General features: G+C 42.9%; 1 protein-coding gene across 5 annotated transcripts in view; it reads left to right on the top strand.

The window, feature by feature from the left end:
* Window positions 1–14,545, top strand: part of ZC2HC1B (zinc finger C2HC-type containing 1B) — a 52,951-nt gene that overhangs the window by 23,671 nt on the left and 14,735 nt on the right. For 3 of the 5 annotated variants that reach the window (XR_008298296.1, XR_008298297.1, XM_053222153.1), the window contains exons 5-6: window positions 6,179–6,318; window positions 10,049–10,157. Coding sequence is in view for 3 of the 5 variants with exons in the window: in XM_053222153.1 (XP_053078128.1) it covers window positions 6,179–6,318; window positions 10,049–10,157 (249 nt within the window). In the remaining 2 variants the exon portion in view is untranslated. Of the gene's footprint in view, window positions 1–6,178; window positions 6,319–10,048; window positions 13,123–14,545 lie in introns of those variants that run through there. The other 2 variants (XM_027056725.2, XM_027056726.2) reach the window with 1 other exon arrangement.

The following is a 14,545-nucleotide window of genomic DNA, read 5'->3' as shown; positions in this document are numbered from 1 at the left end:
TCTATATCTTCATGATTCAGTCTTGGAAGATTTCATGCTTCTAGAAATTTATCCATTTCTTCTAAGTTGTCTGGTTTGTTGGTATATAATTTTCAATAGTAGTTCCTTATAATTCTTTGTATCTTTATATTGTTGGTTGTACCTTCTCCTCTTTCATTTCTAATTTTATTTGAGTTCTCCTTTTTCCTTGATGAGTCTGACTAAAAGTTTGTTCATTTTGTTTATCTCTTCAAAGAATCATCTTTTGTTTTCATTGATCTTCTCTATTGCTTTTTTAGTCCTAATTTCATTTATTTCTGCTCTGATTTTTATTATTTCCTTCTATTAACTTGGGCTTTGTTTGTTCTTTCTGTAGTTCCTTTAGGTGTAAGGTTAGATAGCTTATTTGATATTTTTCTTGCTTCTTGAGGTAAGCTATATTGCTGTAAACTTCCTTCTTAGAGCTGCTTTTGCTGCCTCTCAAAGATTTTGAAACATTGTGTTTTCAAATTCATTTGTTTCAGGGTGTGTTTTGATTTCCTTTTTGATTTCTTTGTTGATCCATTGGTTGCTTAGTAGTTGTAGATGTAACTGATTTAACTACTTTTGTGTTTTAACTTTCATACTAGCTTTATAAGTGATTGACCTTTACTATATGTTTGCTTTTACCAGTGAAACTGTTTTTTTCATAATTTTCTTACTTTCTTACTTATGGCCTTTTATTTTACACTTAAGTCCTTTTAACATTTCTTGTGAGGCCAATTTAGTGGTGATGAACTCTAACTTTTGTTTGGGAAACTCTTTATCCGTCCTTTAATTCTGAATGATAACCTTGCCAGGTAGAGTGTTCTTGGTTATAGGTTTTTTTTCCTTTCAGCCCTTTGAATATAGATCATGCCACTCCTTTTTAGCTTTCAAAGTTTCTGCAGAATAACTTTAATGACTAAATGACTTTAGTTTTAGCAGAAACTAAAAAATCAGCAGATAGCCTTTTGTGGAGGATTCCCTTGTATGTAACTAGTTGCTTTCCTGTTGCTGCTGTTAAGAATCTTCCTTTATCTGTGATTGTTGACATTTTAATTATTACGTGTCTTGGTAAACTTCTTTGGGTTCATCTTATTTGGGACTCTGTGTGATTCCTGGACCTGGCTGTCAGTTTTCATCCCAAGGTTAGGGAAGTTTCTTCAATATTATTGAAGAAATTATTCAAAATTATTTATTTCTTCAGTAAATTTTCTGCCCTTTTTTCTTGCTTTCCTCCTTCTGGGCCCCCCATGATACAAATGTTAAAATGCTTGATGTTGTCCCAGAAGTTCCTTAACCTATCCTCATTTTTTTTTTTCTTTTGAGAGAGAGAGAGAAAGAGAGAGAAAGAAAGAGAGAGAGAGAGGCAGAGAGAAAGGGAGAGAGAGAATCTTATAGGCTTCACAACCAATATGGGGCCTGACATGGGGCTCGATCTCATGACTGTGAGATCATGACCTGAGCCAAAATCAAGAGTCAGATGCTTAACTGACTGAACCACCCAGGTGCCCCAACCTATCCTCATTTTTAAAAATTATTTTTTTATTTTTGCTGTTCAGTTTGGGTGATTTCCACTACCGTGTCTTCCAGATTGTTGCTCTATTCTTCTGCATCCTCTAATCTATGTTGATTCCCTCTAGTGCATTTTTCATTTCGTTATTCTATTCTCTGATTGGTTCTTACATTTTCTTTGTCTTTGTTGAAGTTATCATTGACTTCATCCACTCTTCTCTCAAGTCCAGTGAGCATCCTTGTTAACATCACTTTGAATTTTTTATCAGGGAGATTGCTCATCTCCATTTTGTTTAGTTGTGTGTGTTTTTGAGATTTTGTCTGTTTTTTTATTTTTTGTTTGGCATATATTCTCTGTATTTTTTTTCTTATTCTCTGTGTTTGTTTCTATGTATTTGGTAGGTCACTTATGTTTCCTGGTCTTGAAGGAAGGTAGATGTCTTGTGTAGAAGCCTATAGGACCCAGTAGTGCAATCCGCCCTGGTCACCAGAACCAGGAGCTCCAGGAGTGTGCTCTCTGTGGGCTGCTTGTGCCCTCTCATTGTGACTGGGCCTTAACTGCTGTGAGTGCACTGCTGGGCGGGGCTGGCCCTTGGCATAGCTGGCTGAGCAGCTTGGCTGCAGCTGCTGTGGGCGTGCTGGTGGGTGGGATTAGCTCCCAGCGCAGCTGGCTAAGAGGCCTGGCCACAACTGTTGTGGGCGTGCTGGTGTGCCAGAAAATAATCTTAATAATTGCTTCACTTTTGCTGGGTGCTAATGAAAATATAGCTTAAAATAATGTGAAAGTAGAAAGATCTATGGCTGTGATTTTGATAATACTTTGGCAACAAGCCTTATATAACAAAAAAAATCTTTTATGAGCAGTATTTCCTGTTAATAGCAGAAGCTACAGGGTTGATGGCTACTTTATAGTTCTTTAGTCAAATAAACGAAACTATGTCAGCTGTCCTGCTGTGTGGATTTCTCTAATTTCCACATTGGATTTAAAATGTGGGGATTATTGTTTCCTTAAAATAAATAATTCTCTTTGTAAGGTCTCATCACATGTACAATTTATTTTTCTGCCCTCATGTTCTTATGCTAAAACATAGCTTTATAATTAAATTCTTCCCTGTGCCCTTAGTATAATTTTATGCACCAAACAAAACGATTATCTAAAATAGCACATTTTTCATTACTATTCCATTAGACTATGTGAGGATTTTATATTAGTCCATATATTCTCAGTCTTAAATACTAGAAAACATGTACAGTTATAACTGGGGTTATATATAATGCGGCCTAGTATGCATGAGTTTGCAGATCATTTCCTTGTTTTCTCAGCATGATTCCTGATTTCATGACTCAGTTTTTGTGACATGTGTATATTTATTGTAATTCTTCCTAACTTAAGTAAATGTGCTAATCATTCAACTTTCCAGGATGCTGTGATACTTTATAGGAACAATGATAGAGAATATTTGCAGTTGAGATTTTCAGTGAGGCCTGGGACATTTAGTGCCCATTTCACAGGCTTCATAGACATGGACACTCAACACAATGCTTACATTTTAAAAATGATGCTTGCTGAATGTTTTTGAGATCTGGCCACCTTTCCCATAGTCATCCTAAGAACCCATCTGTAGTCAGACTTTAAAGATCATTACTTTGGAAATAAATAGCACATAATGACTTTTATGACACCATTATTTTTTTTTATTTTTTTAAATATTTATTTTTGAGACAGAGCATGAACGGGGGAGGGTCAGAGAGAGAGGGAGACACAGAATCCGAAGCAGGCTCCAGGCTCTGAGCTGTCAGCCCAGCGCAGGGCTCGAACTCACAAACTGCGAGATCGTGACCTGAGCCAAAGTCGGACGCTTAACCTACTAAGCCACCCAGGCGCCCCACGACACCATTATTGATAGAGGAAGAGGGGACTCAGATTGAGATGACGGTGGACCATGTAAACCAGTCATGCTGTGTTCAGATTATTGTTGCAAAACCATTTTTTTTCCATTCTCAGAGTATTTGAAGTTTTCTTCCTCTGCCCCTTTATTATTATTATTATTTTAATGTTTGTTTATTTTTGAGAGAGAGAGAGAGAGACAGAGCACAAGTGGGGGAGCGGCAGAGAGAGAGAGAGAGAGACACAGTATCTGCAGCAGGCTCCAGGCTCTGAGCTGTTAGCACAGAGCCCGATGTGGGTCTCGAACTCAGGAGCCGTGAGATCATGACCTGAGTAGAAGTTGGGTGCTTAATCAGCTGAGCCACCCAAGCCACCCCTTCCTCTGCCCCTTTAAGTCTTGGCTTCCTGTCCCTCATCTGGGCCCCTGGAGGACCCAGTGCTTCCTTAGAAGCTTACATCATGAGTGGCACTTGTCTACTTCTTTGCCTAGCCTTCTAGTTTTCTCTGAGATTTTTGTTGGCAGGGAAATACACCTCAGCTTTGTTGTGTCCCTGATGGCATACAGCGCCACGCAGAAGGGTGGCAGTGAATCAATGAACGAACAAGTGGGAATGAAGAAGCCATCCAGTCACTGCCACGATCACTGTCTTTGCACAAACTGAGTAGGGTTTGTGGTAGCAGCATTTCTGACCAAAGCCTTGACTCTCAGCTGGTAAAACTCAAGAAACCACCAAAGCAAGAGAAGAGTTCTAGGTTTGCTTTCTCCATCACCACCATGAATTCTGCACAATAATGGCACTTTCAATTTTACTCTTATAAGCAGTTTCATTCCTGTTTGGTAGTTGGAAACGCAAGCTTGCTGGGCCTGTTTCCTTATAGTAATAGGATGTTCCACCTGCCCACTGTACTGAGCCCTAGTGTGACTTATCTGAGTTAACTTTCACAACAGCCTGATGAAATAGGTGCTGTGTAGGGACTGGGGAAATCGAAGCTTAAGGGATATTGAGTAACTTGCCGATGTTCGCACATGTAGCAGGTGAAGAGCTCAGGTTCAAAACCAGTCAGGCAGGCTGCAGGGCCTTCATCATTTCCCAATGCTGCCCTATTTTATTCTGTTCAAGGGAAAAACCTTTACCACTGTGGGAAAACTTTGTTTCTGCAGAGTCGTTGTGCCCCCAACTATAAACCAGTGCCGGGCGGGCACGTAATAGGTGTTCAATACAGATTGAATTGATGATTACATACTGCCTTCTAGGATGTGAAATAAAAGGTTAGGCTAAGTGCTTATCTGTTATATTCCAATTTCTTATATGTGCCAAGTATTCGCTTTACTAGTATTCATTCTAGGAAAGGAAATGATTTGTTCCAACAAAACTCTCCCAAATTGTTTTAGAAGATGCCTTCAAAAAGACTCTTAATCTTGAAGGCATCACTGCTTCAAACAGTCATGCACCCGTGTAGATGTGGATGTGGGTGACTGTATACTAATCCAAGTTTCCGTACCGAGCGTAAGGTCGGTGCTGTCTCAGATCTTTCCTGGCAGGGGGAAGGGGAATGTTACTCTCTTCTAGTGCTCCTATCCACTTCGTCATCCCTTACCGGTGCCTAAAACAAAAGAAAAAGAAAATCTCACGTTCCCGCGTACTTCAGAGGGGTGGGCTCCAAAATGGCTTTGCCTTGAGCGTCTCCTCATTCTACAAAGGCCATGGTTCTGGCACATCCCATTTCGCTCACTGGTTAGTCATTACAAACAAGGGCCAAACGGAGAGCAGCGGGCAGCCGCACAGAGGGTCCTGGTGCCCACAGAGCTGCCCGGGAGGTTCTGACCCCGAAGCTTTCCTACCACTCCTCCTGCTTTCCCCTTTCTCCTTTTCGAACCCCACCTTTTTCTTTTTCCTTTACCTCCTTCCTGAACTTATTATTTGCCTCCTTATTTAGGAGTTGAGTAAAAAAAAAAAAAAAAAAAAATCCGTCACTGCAGAAGTAGTGTGTTTTTCTGCCAGCGACACTGACTTCAAATCCCATCCCCCAAACCCCCAAATTTGAAACACCTTCCTCCTTCTATAAAGAGCAAGAGGAGCCCCATAACCTCTCTGGTGACCTTCCGTCCCACCCAGTACCACAGCCTGGGCTTTTTATCTTCTGTGTTCTTCACCGTCATCAATACCAACCGTCTGTGATCCTAGGACTGTTTTCTTTACATAAGGATTCACTGAATATCTCATTTAATTGAGAAGTGCCCAAATATAATGAGTCTATTGTCTAAGAAAATACCACATATGGGGCACCTGGGTGGCTCAGTCGGTTGAACGTCCGACTTCGGCCCAGGTCACGATCTCGCGGTCCGTGAGTTCGAGCCCCGCATCAGGCTCTGTGCTGACCGCTCAGAGCCTGGAGCCCGTTTCAGATTCTGTGTCTCCCTCTCTCTGACCCTCCCCCGTTCATGCTCTGTCTCTCTCTGTCTCAAAAATAAATAAACGTAAAAAAAAAAATTTAAAAATAAAAAAAAAAGAAAATACCACATAAACATTTTAAAGAGACACACTTAATTGAAATAAATGTATACAGGAGAAAGATGTCTCCCCATGCTCTGTCCTTTATTTCCGCCCTTGTACACCTTTCCCTCGGGCATAACACTGTCTCAAACCATAGTCTGAGACTTTTGCTCTTTTATGTTGGAGCAGAGGTCATATCTCATTTATTTCATTTCATATAGCCCATTCCAGAGTTGCTTTTGAAACATTGATTGCCTTTCGTTGTTATCTTTGCATTTAGATTATATTCAGTGCCCATACTGTATGAGGAGGTTTAATGAAACCGCAGCCAGTCGGCATATTAATTTCTGCAAGGATCAGTCTTCTCGCCGAGTCTTTGATCCAGCCCAGACAGCAGCCAAAATGGCATCCAGGGTGCAGGTAACTATCTCTCCCCAGGTGTTGGCTCTGTGCCCTTGCGTGTTCGGGGTGAGCAGGTAGGGTTTGGTAGGGAACCTAAATTACCCATCCCCAGAAGTATAAGGATCAAGGTCGCTACTCACTGTCATTCATCCTCATGGAAGTTGGCTTCTTTTGAGGCATGCTTTCTAGCTAGCAGCACCTTTGGATATTATAGAAAAAAATATTTCTACAGTGTTTGAAGCTTCTCAGGATGAAGCCTTGAATATATAAGTAGTGTTTCTGTAGTGTTACGGTAAAACCCTGTGCATGTATGCAACAGTAACTATCAGCCTTAGTCATCCAGAAAAGCACTGCGAACCTGAAGCGGGGCTGGCCGAGTGGGCAAGCTGTCGTAAGGAAGACCTGTTCTGTAGGTCATCTGTGTTGTTCTCTGATAGAGGAGGGGTCTGCAGCCTTTTCTTTAAAGCCATAGAATCAGCAAGGTAAAGTAAATGAATGGAAACAGGCTGTCACAAATAGGTACGGGTAAGTAAATGGACGGGCTGATCCGGAAGACAACAGACTAATGAAAACAGAACTGAGGTCCGGCAAACAGCTTCACACACATCAGCGGCCCCAGGGATATAACTTACGATATACTATGGAGACTGTTAGTCTCATAACATGACTCCGATGCCAAGGAAAGATTAAACTGGCCTGAATACTTGAGGGTATGAAACATTGAGAAAGATTTCCACAAAATCCAGTATGTAATAGGGGGTGGGAGCTTGTCCAACAGTAGCATATCCCGCGGACTCTGGACTCTGAGCTCTGTCTCCATACACAGTGGACAGTTACTGAGTGTCTGTTCTGTCCCAGACACTGTGCTAGGTGCTGATTGATCAGCATTTGTAATTCAACAGAGGTGGAGGAGGGCTTGGAAACGAGGCAGTCGGAAGCTGTGGGATTTGACCTGTGCAGGAGCGCTATGGAGGAAGAGGCCAGTGTGATCCAGGGGAGCCTTCAAAGAAGAGCAGCATTTCTTGAATATCAGATGGGTTCACCAGCCTGGAGTGGGGGTTGGGGAGGATATTACACACCAAATGTCCAGTTTGTGGCCTGAGGAGTGCCTGTGTGCGAGGGGCAAGGGGCAGGTGAGGGGGCATCAGATCTAGAAGGGCTTCCACTCGAGTCAGTTCAGAGAGGAGGAAAAGAGGAAGTGGCGAGATGCCCTCAAATCCGAGGACTTCACACAGACACTGGAAAGTCCCCCCTGAACCCAGGAAGTCGTCCTCTCCACTTTCTCAACTTGTCCCTTCTTCCTGGCATGCTTCTGCTAGCTCCCCTCTCTGCAGATCGCCTTTCTTAGCTCTCCTGTCTGGTTGTGACCTGCCTCCTGTGTCGTTCTGTGGGCAGTGTCGACGGGTTGAATAGTGCAGACTGGAGTGACACAATTGGTGTTTTAGAAGGATTACCTTTGCCACTAGTGGTCAGATGGATTGGCCATGGTTAGGAGTCCCAGCAACAGATAAAGAATGCGGGCCCAGAGAAAGAGGACTAACGGGTTGTATGTGGAGGAAGAATTTGAGAATGGGGGGTCTGAGACGCCGATTGGATATGGGCTAAAAGAGGATCGGGGTTGACAGGGATTTTAGCTTCGGAGCCTGAGAAGGTAGTATACTGTATACATCTAGATAAAGAAACACAGGAAGCAGGAGATAGATGTGTTGGTGGAGCAGGCAGGGTGGTTATGATAAATATAGTTGTAGAGATTCAATCTTTTTTTTTTTTTTAATTTTTTTTTCAACGTTTATTTATTTTTGGGACAGAGAGAGACAGAGCATGAACGGGGGAGGGGCAGAGAGAGAGGGAGACACAGAATCGGAAGCAGGCTCCAGGCTCCGAGCCGTCAGCCCAGAGCCCGACGCGGGGCTCGAAGTCATGGACCGCGAGATCGTGACCTGGCTGAAGGCGGACGCTTAACCGACTGCGCCACCCAGGCGCCCCTGAGATTCAATCTTTATACCTGCAATAGCATGGGAGCAGTGTGGCGTGGAAGGAACCCAGATTCTGCAATCACTAGTTAGGGTTTGACTTTCAATTCTTTAATTGATTATCCGTAGGTAAACTTAGACAAATTCTTTGAGACTCACTTTAATCTGTACCTTGCCACATTGTTGCGAGGATTATAGACAACAGAAGCAAAGTGGCTTGCACACAGGTCTCCTCCGCCTTTCCTCTTTCCACGCTGCCCCACCCTCCTCCTCCTCTCTGGCCATCCTCTCTTGTCAGTGGGACAGGCACCACAATCTGGGGGGTATATGATGCTTTGGGCTTGAATTCAACTGAGTTGGAAAAGTTTTCTTTCTTAAAATTTCTTTTTTTTTTAAATTTTTTAAAAAGTTTATTCATTTATTTCTGAGAGTGTGAGAGACAGTGAGCGCTAGTGGGGGAGGGGCAGAGAGAGAGAGAGCAAGAGAATCCCAAGCAGGCTGTCAGCACAGAGTCCGACGTGGGGCTTGAACCCACGAACAGTGAGATCATGACCTGAGCCGGGACCAAGAGTCGGATGGATGCTCACGCGACCGAGCCCCCCGGGCGCCCCGGAAAAGTTTTCTAAGTGAAACTCTACCTATACCTTCTAAAGCAGGGAAGGGCGCATTACATTTCTTCGAAATGTTCTAACCAGTTCACGAAGTTCGTCACATTAGTGGGGCCAAAGGGAGCCCAGGGAAGCAGCAAACGGAAGTGCTTTTTATTCCTGAAGAAGGCCAGCTGGCCGTCCTGAGTGTAACCAGTGACTTGGCCCTGTTCCTCTCCTTGTTTTCCAGAACTAAGTGGTGATTGGGTGCGCAGAAGAAAAATTAGCTGCTTTCTGAGGAAACTCCCCGTAGAGTGTATCTGAACAGCAGCCCTTGTTTGTCTTCTGCCAGCTTCGCCACTCAGGGGCCAGGCTCATAGTGGGGCCCATTCAGAGTGGAGCAAGACGGGAGGGGTCGTCTTACTGCTCAAGGGCTGTTAACAGCACAGCTGAAATGTGTTTCTATTTTAAACATAATCAGCTTTAAAAATGTGTTATAGCCTTCACCAAAAGAGACCAGTACGGGCCTCTGGAAATAGCTGTCTTTGTCTGCATGGGGATGAGCTGCCTGCTGTAGCCCCGCGGCTATCCTTGCCCACGTGAGAACTCTCACTTGGAGTAGCAGGTTATCTTTATACAGTAGTTGCCATGGAGATGTTGGGACCGGTAGCTAGGTAGGAAGCCCCCGAAGGACCTTCGGGTCCTTATTCTGTATTAATGTAAGTGTTCAGCTACCGCTGCGCGGCAGGGAGGGGCGTGGTGTGGAGATGATGGAATTCTGTGTTTAAAACATGTGCTGCCTGCCAACGTCTGTTTTTCTTCTCCGTTCGTGGATTTAAAAACAAAATCATCCTCAAGTAAAATGAACAACTAAAATGTTCCATAACTGTCCTTATTGACATTAAGTGATTTCTTATGTCTCCATACAATGAATTTTACAGGATTAACATATCACCACTCCCCTCAGGGGTTGATTATGGAGTGCAAGTGCCAAAACCCAGACGTGACTCTGAGAACCGGCAGGACAGGCGAACGAGGGTACAGGGTGTGCGTGTGTCCCCTCCCCGTGGGTGCAGCATGTCCTGGAGCTGACCCCCATCTGCTACTGGTTAAGCGGCAGCAGCTTTACCTCCTGAGTGCTACCTGAGGTTACAGACTTGTTCCCCGTCTCTCTTGCTCTTCCTGTAGGCTAGGGCTCAGATGAGTCCCAAAAAAGAGCCAACTGTAACCAGTGCCGTGAGAGTGTTGCTGCAGAACAGGGCCCTGGGATCCCCGACTGTGGTCCCAGCTAGGCCAGGTGAGTCGGAGCGAGCGAGTCGGCTCTCGGATGAGGGACCAGAGGGGAACCGCTGTTGGCTTTGGGATTTGTTGGCGGTTGAAGAAAGCTGTGACATACAGTGTTGCTTTTGGGTGTAAAGATATGTGGCTTTGTTTGAGGTTAACACTTATTTGCCAAGAAGGAGCGTTTCCGAATTTATCGGGATTTGATAACTCTGTTGATATACAGAGTCAGATACAGGACGGTCTAGAGCCATCCTTCTCTGGTCTTGTGAAATTGAAAAGAGGTTAAGAATGGGATATAGCAGTGTGTCAGGTATGGTGTGGAAAATAAGAGAAGAAAATGGAAGAGCCAAGACATGGCAACAACCTAAGTGTCTGCTGCTGGATGAAGAGTTAAAGACGTTGCATATAGACATGATGGAATGTCATGTAGCCATAGAAAAGAAGGAAATTCTGCCTTCTGTGACAACACGGACGGACATTAAGATCATTATCCTAAGTGAGATAGTTCAGACAGAGAAAGATAAATACCGTGTGATCACACTGACATATGGAATCTAAAAGAAGCTGAACTCATAAAAACAGGAAGTAGAGTGGTGGTTGTCCTAGGTGAAGGTGAGGTTGGGGAAATGATGGTCAAAGGGTACAGACTCCCAGTTGTAAGTGCCGGGGATATAATGTACGGCATGGGGACTTTTGTTAAAAATATTGTGTTATATACTTGAAACTTGCTAAGAGAGTAGATCTTAAATATCCTCACCACACACACCCACCAAAAGTAACTATGTGAGGTGATGGATGTGTAAAAATTTTTTGTGGTAGTTATTTTGCAAGATACAGGTGTATCAAACCATCCTGTTGTGCACCTTAAACCTTCACGATGTTCTAATCAATTATATCTCAATAAAGCTGGGAAAGAAAAAAAAGGGAAATTTTCCTTGCTAGAACTAAACAATTTCTTCCAAGTAGCAGAAAGGCATAACCACCATTAAAGCACTTCCTATGTGCTAGAACCATTTCATTTTATCCTCCTAATAATCTCCCGAATGTTTTAATCTGTGGAAAGGGAAAGAGGCTCAGAGAGGAGAAGTTATTTGTTCAAGGCACACGACCGGTAAACCTACATGTGTTTCCCCTCTGCACTGAGCTGCCTTAATAAATGTGGCATTCTTCTTATGATCAACATTATGCTATGAAGGCAATGTGAATTCACTCATGGCCATATTGTTGCCTCTGATCAGAAGTCATATTTTGAAGAAGTTCTCAGAATCAGACCAGGAACTGCCAGTCTCAAAGCTTATAAAGTCACCACACCAGAAAGCTTTTGTAGTTTTGAAATTCCTCATGAGTTGTTTATCATGGGCTACAAATGGAATGGGACACTTGAAAAAGATTCCCTACAGGCCTGTAAGCCCAATCCATTCATTTTTTTCCTGATCTGTGAAAACTTAACAATGGGGTTTTAGTTTTCACTTAGAGAAAAATAAATTCAAATTGTACGTGTGTTTATTTGGTAAAACTTGCTATTTTTCTAAACTATAGATTAGTGTCCTTCAGGAGAGACAAATTCTTTCTATTATAGTTTCTTTCCTTATTTTTTCCAAAGATTATATTGCCTCCCTTCCAGTGAAAAGCCCTCTTTTAAGTTTGAGCTTGAACCTTACTTGCCAGGAGGGAATATTTCTAAATTCATCATGATTAGAGAACTCTGACAATGTGCAAAGTCCGGTCTGAGTACAGCAGTGGAGATAGGGCCTTCATTCCTTGGTCTAGTAAATTTGCAAAACGATTGGGAATGGTTCGAGAAGACAGTGTGTCAGGATGAAACAGTGTTGAAAATAAAGGAAGAGGTTTTTTTGGCTTGGGCTAAGTAATTTCTTCAAAGTAGCAGCAAAGCGTAAGTGAAAAAGTCCTAAACTACAACTCAGAAGTCTCATGTCACAGTATGTGACACATCCCATAATGTGTCTTGGGATGTGATATGTCCCAGCACTTGACATTAGGCAGAATGTTATAGACACCATTCTAATATATCAGAAAATAGATTAATAGCCAGTAGGTCTAAGCAAAATAGTATTATGTTTGCTCTCGACGAGTTATGGTGGTTTATGACCACTGTGATGTTGCTAAGTAAAAGGCACATTTTTTAACGTGGCTCACACTGGGTTCTATACCACCACCACCTCTGTGTTGTTCTTTAAAAAAATTTTTTTTAAATGTTTATTTATTTTTGAGAGAGAGTATGAGTGGGGGAAGGGCAGAGAGAGAGGGAGACACAGAATCCAAAGCAGGCTCCAGGCTCCCAGCTGTCATCACAGGGCCCAACGCGGGGCTCGAACTCATAAACTGAGATCGTGAGCTGAGCTGAAGTCGGACACTTAACTGACGGAGTCCCCCAGGCGCCCCTGTGTTGTTCTAGGCGGTAACAGGCCTGCACACTCCTGACCCAGGGCTCTTGTTGCTCCTTTGGCTGAAGACCAAAACAGTCCCCCACTGACCTGCACTGCTCACTCCCTTCAGGTCTTTATTGAGTGTCGTCTTCAGAGTGACCCCCCCCCCAACCTCTGTGTTTAAACTTAAACCCTCCATAATTCCCTTTGTAGTCTTTTTAAAAACCTTTTTAGTGTCCATTTATTTATTTTGAAAGAGAGCATGCACGCTCCAGCAGGGGAGGGGCAGAGAGAGAGAGAAGAGAGAGAGAAAAAGTGAATCCCAAGCAGGCTCCGTGCTGCCAGCGCAGAGCCTGACATGGGGCTCGAACTCACAAACCATGAGATTGTGACCTAGGCCAAAACCAAGAGTCAGATGCTTAACCTATTGAGCCACCCATGTGCTCTCCCCCTTTGTAGTTTTTTAATATAGAATTTATTACCATTTAATATTCTGTATATATTTTTCTCCCACCACCAAAAAGGAATTTAAGTTTCAAGAAGGCTAGGATCTGTCTCCTTTGTCTATTTTTAATTCTACTGCTGTATCTCTACCTGAGATGAATGAAATATATGGGAGAAAAGTAGATATCTTGATTCTGTAATTTCCCACTTAAATTATTGGCATGTGAATTAGAATTGTCATGTTAATTAGCTTTAAGAGGTAGTTTTTGTTTTGGTGTGCCTGGGTGGCTCAGTCGGTTGAGTGTCCAACTTCGGCTCAGGTTATGATCTCACAGTTTGTGAGTTCGAGCCCCGCATCAGGCTCTGTGCTGACCGCTTGCTTAGAGCCTGGAGCCTGCTTTGGATTCTGTGTCTTCTTCTCTCTCTGCCCCTTCCCTGCTCATGCTCTGTCTCTTTCTGTTTCTCAAAGATAAATAAATGTTAAAAAAAAAAAAAGAGGTAGTTTTTGTTTTATTTCATGTTTAAGATGCCTTTAAATTTTAATTTCTTGGAGTGTCTGGGTGGCTTAGTCAGTTAAGCCTCTGACTCCTCATTTCAGCTTAGGTCGTGATCTCGCAGCTTGTGAGATCGAGCCCCGTGTTGGGCTCTGTGCTGATGGCCTGGACACTGCTTGGGATTCTCACTGTCCCTCTCTTTCTCCCCTACCCCATGTGCACAGGCACTCTCTCTCAAAATAAGCATTTTAAAAAAAATTGAATTCCTTGTCTTTTCCTGTAGTGTCACCTGCTTACATTTAAATATAAAGTCTCCGGTTGGTATGCCTTTAAATTAGTTAACATTCATTTGGAGTCATTCTGGGGAGAAAGCATGCTGAACATATAAGAAGTATATTCATCTCAGGGGAGATGAATTCTTAAAAATGTTTAAGGCTTAGAGAAAAACATTGCCTTTCACTAATATAAAGAGGCTCTGATATGAATCAGATCTGCATCTTACTGTCCGTTGTTTCTGTTCAGCTCGGTCTCAGCGTATTTGAGAATAGGAGAATCTTTTAAAAAATTGTGGTTGCTGGGCTTTGCTATTTCTAGATTGATAATCAGTAGTTTAGGCCACTTGGTGTCACTCGCCTTCCACATAAATCCTATTATTGTCTTTCATCTAGCTGGCAGTTAACTCTCTAAAACTCTGGCTTTCATTCTCAACCTCTCTTGAGTAAAATAAACATGTAGTACCTTCCAGGTACAGCATTTTGTTCTAACTTCAGTCAGGAGAGATACGTGTGCAAAAGTCACAATCTTATGAGAAGATAAGCGTGTGCGGGAAGATCTCTGATTCAAGAAAGCATGTGATGTATGAAGTTGACACAGCAGCTGCTGTGGATGTTCAGAGGATTCATTCATTGAACATATTATTATGCATGGTTATTTCTTATGCCTGTAGATTCCTAAAAGTCTAAGAGAAGAGGCAGTTAAAAATTATGTCAAGTATTTAACAATTAGAAGTGAAAGTCCTAAGGGAATACAAGAAAATCATCTTTGCTCAGGAGGCTTTATGGAGGACGTGTCAGCCT

This window comes from Acinonyx jubatus, chromosome B2, assembly GCF_027475565.1.
Source record: "Acinonyx jubatus isolate Ajub_Pintada_27869175 chromosome B2, VMU_Ajub_asm_v1.0, whole genome shotgun sequence".
NCBI classification, from domain to species: Eukaryota; Metazoa; Chordata; class Mammalia; order Carnivora; family Felidae; genus Acinonyx; species Acinonyx jubatus.
The sequence above is the reverse complement of the archived record's forward strand: the minus strand, read 5'-3'. Positions and strand labels throughout refer to the sequence as shown.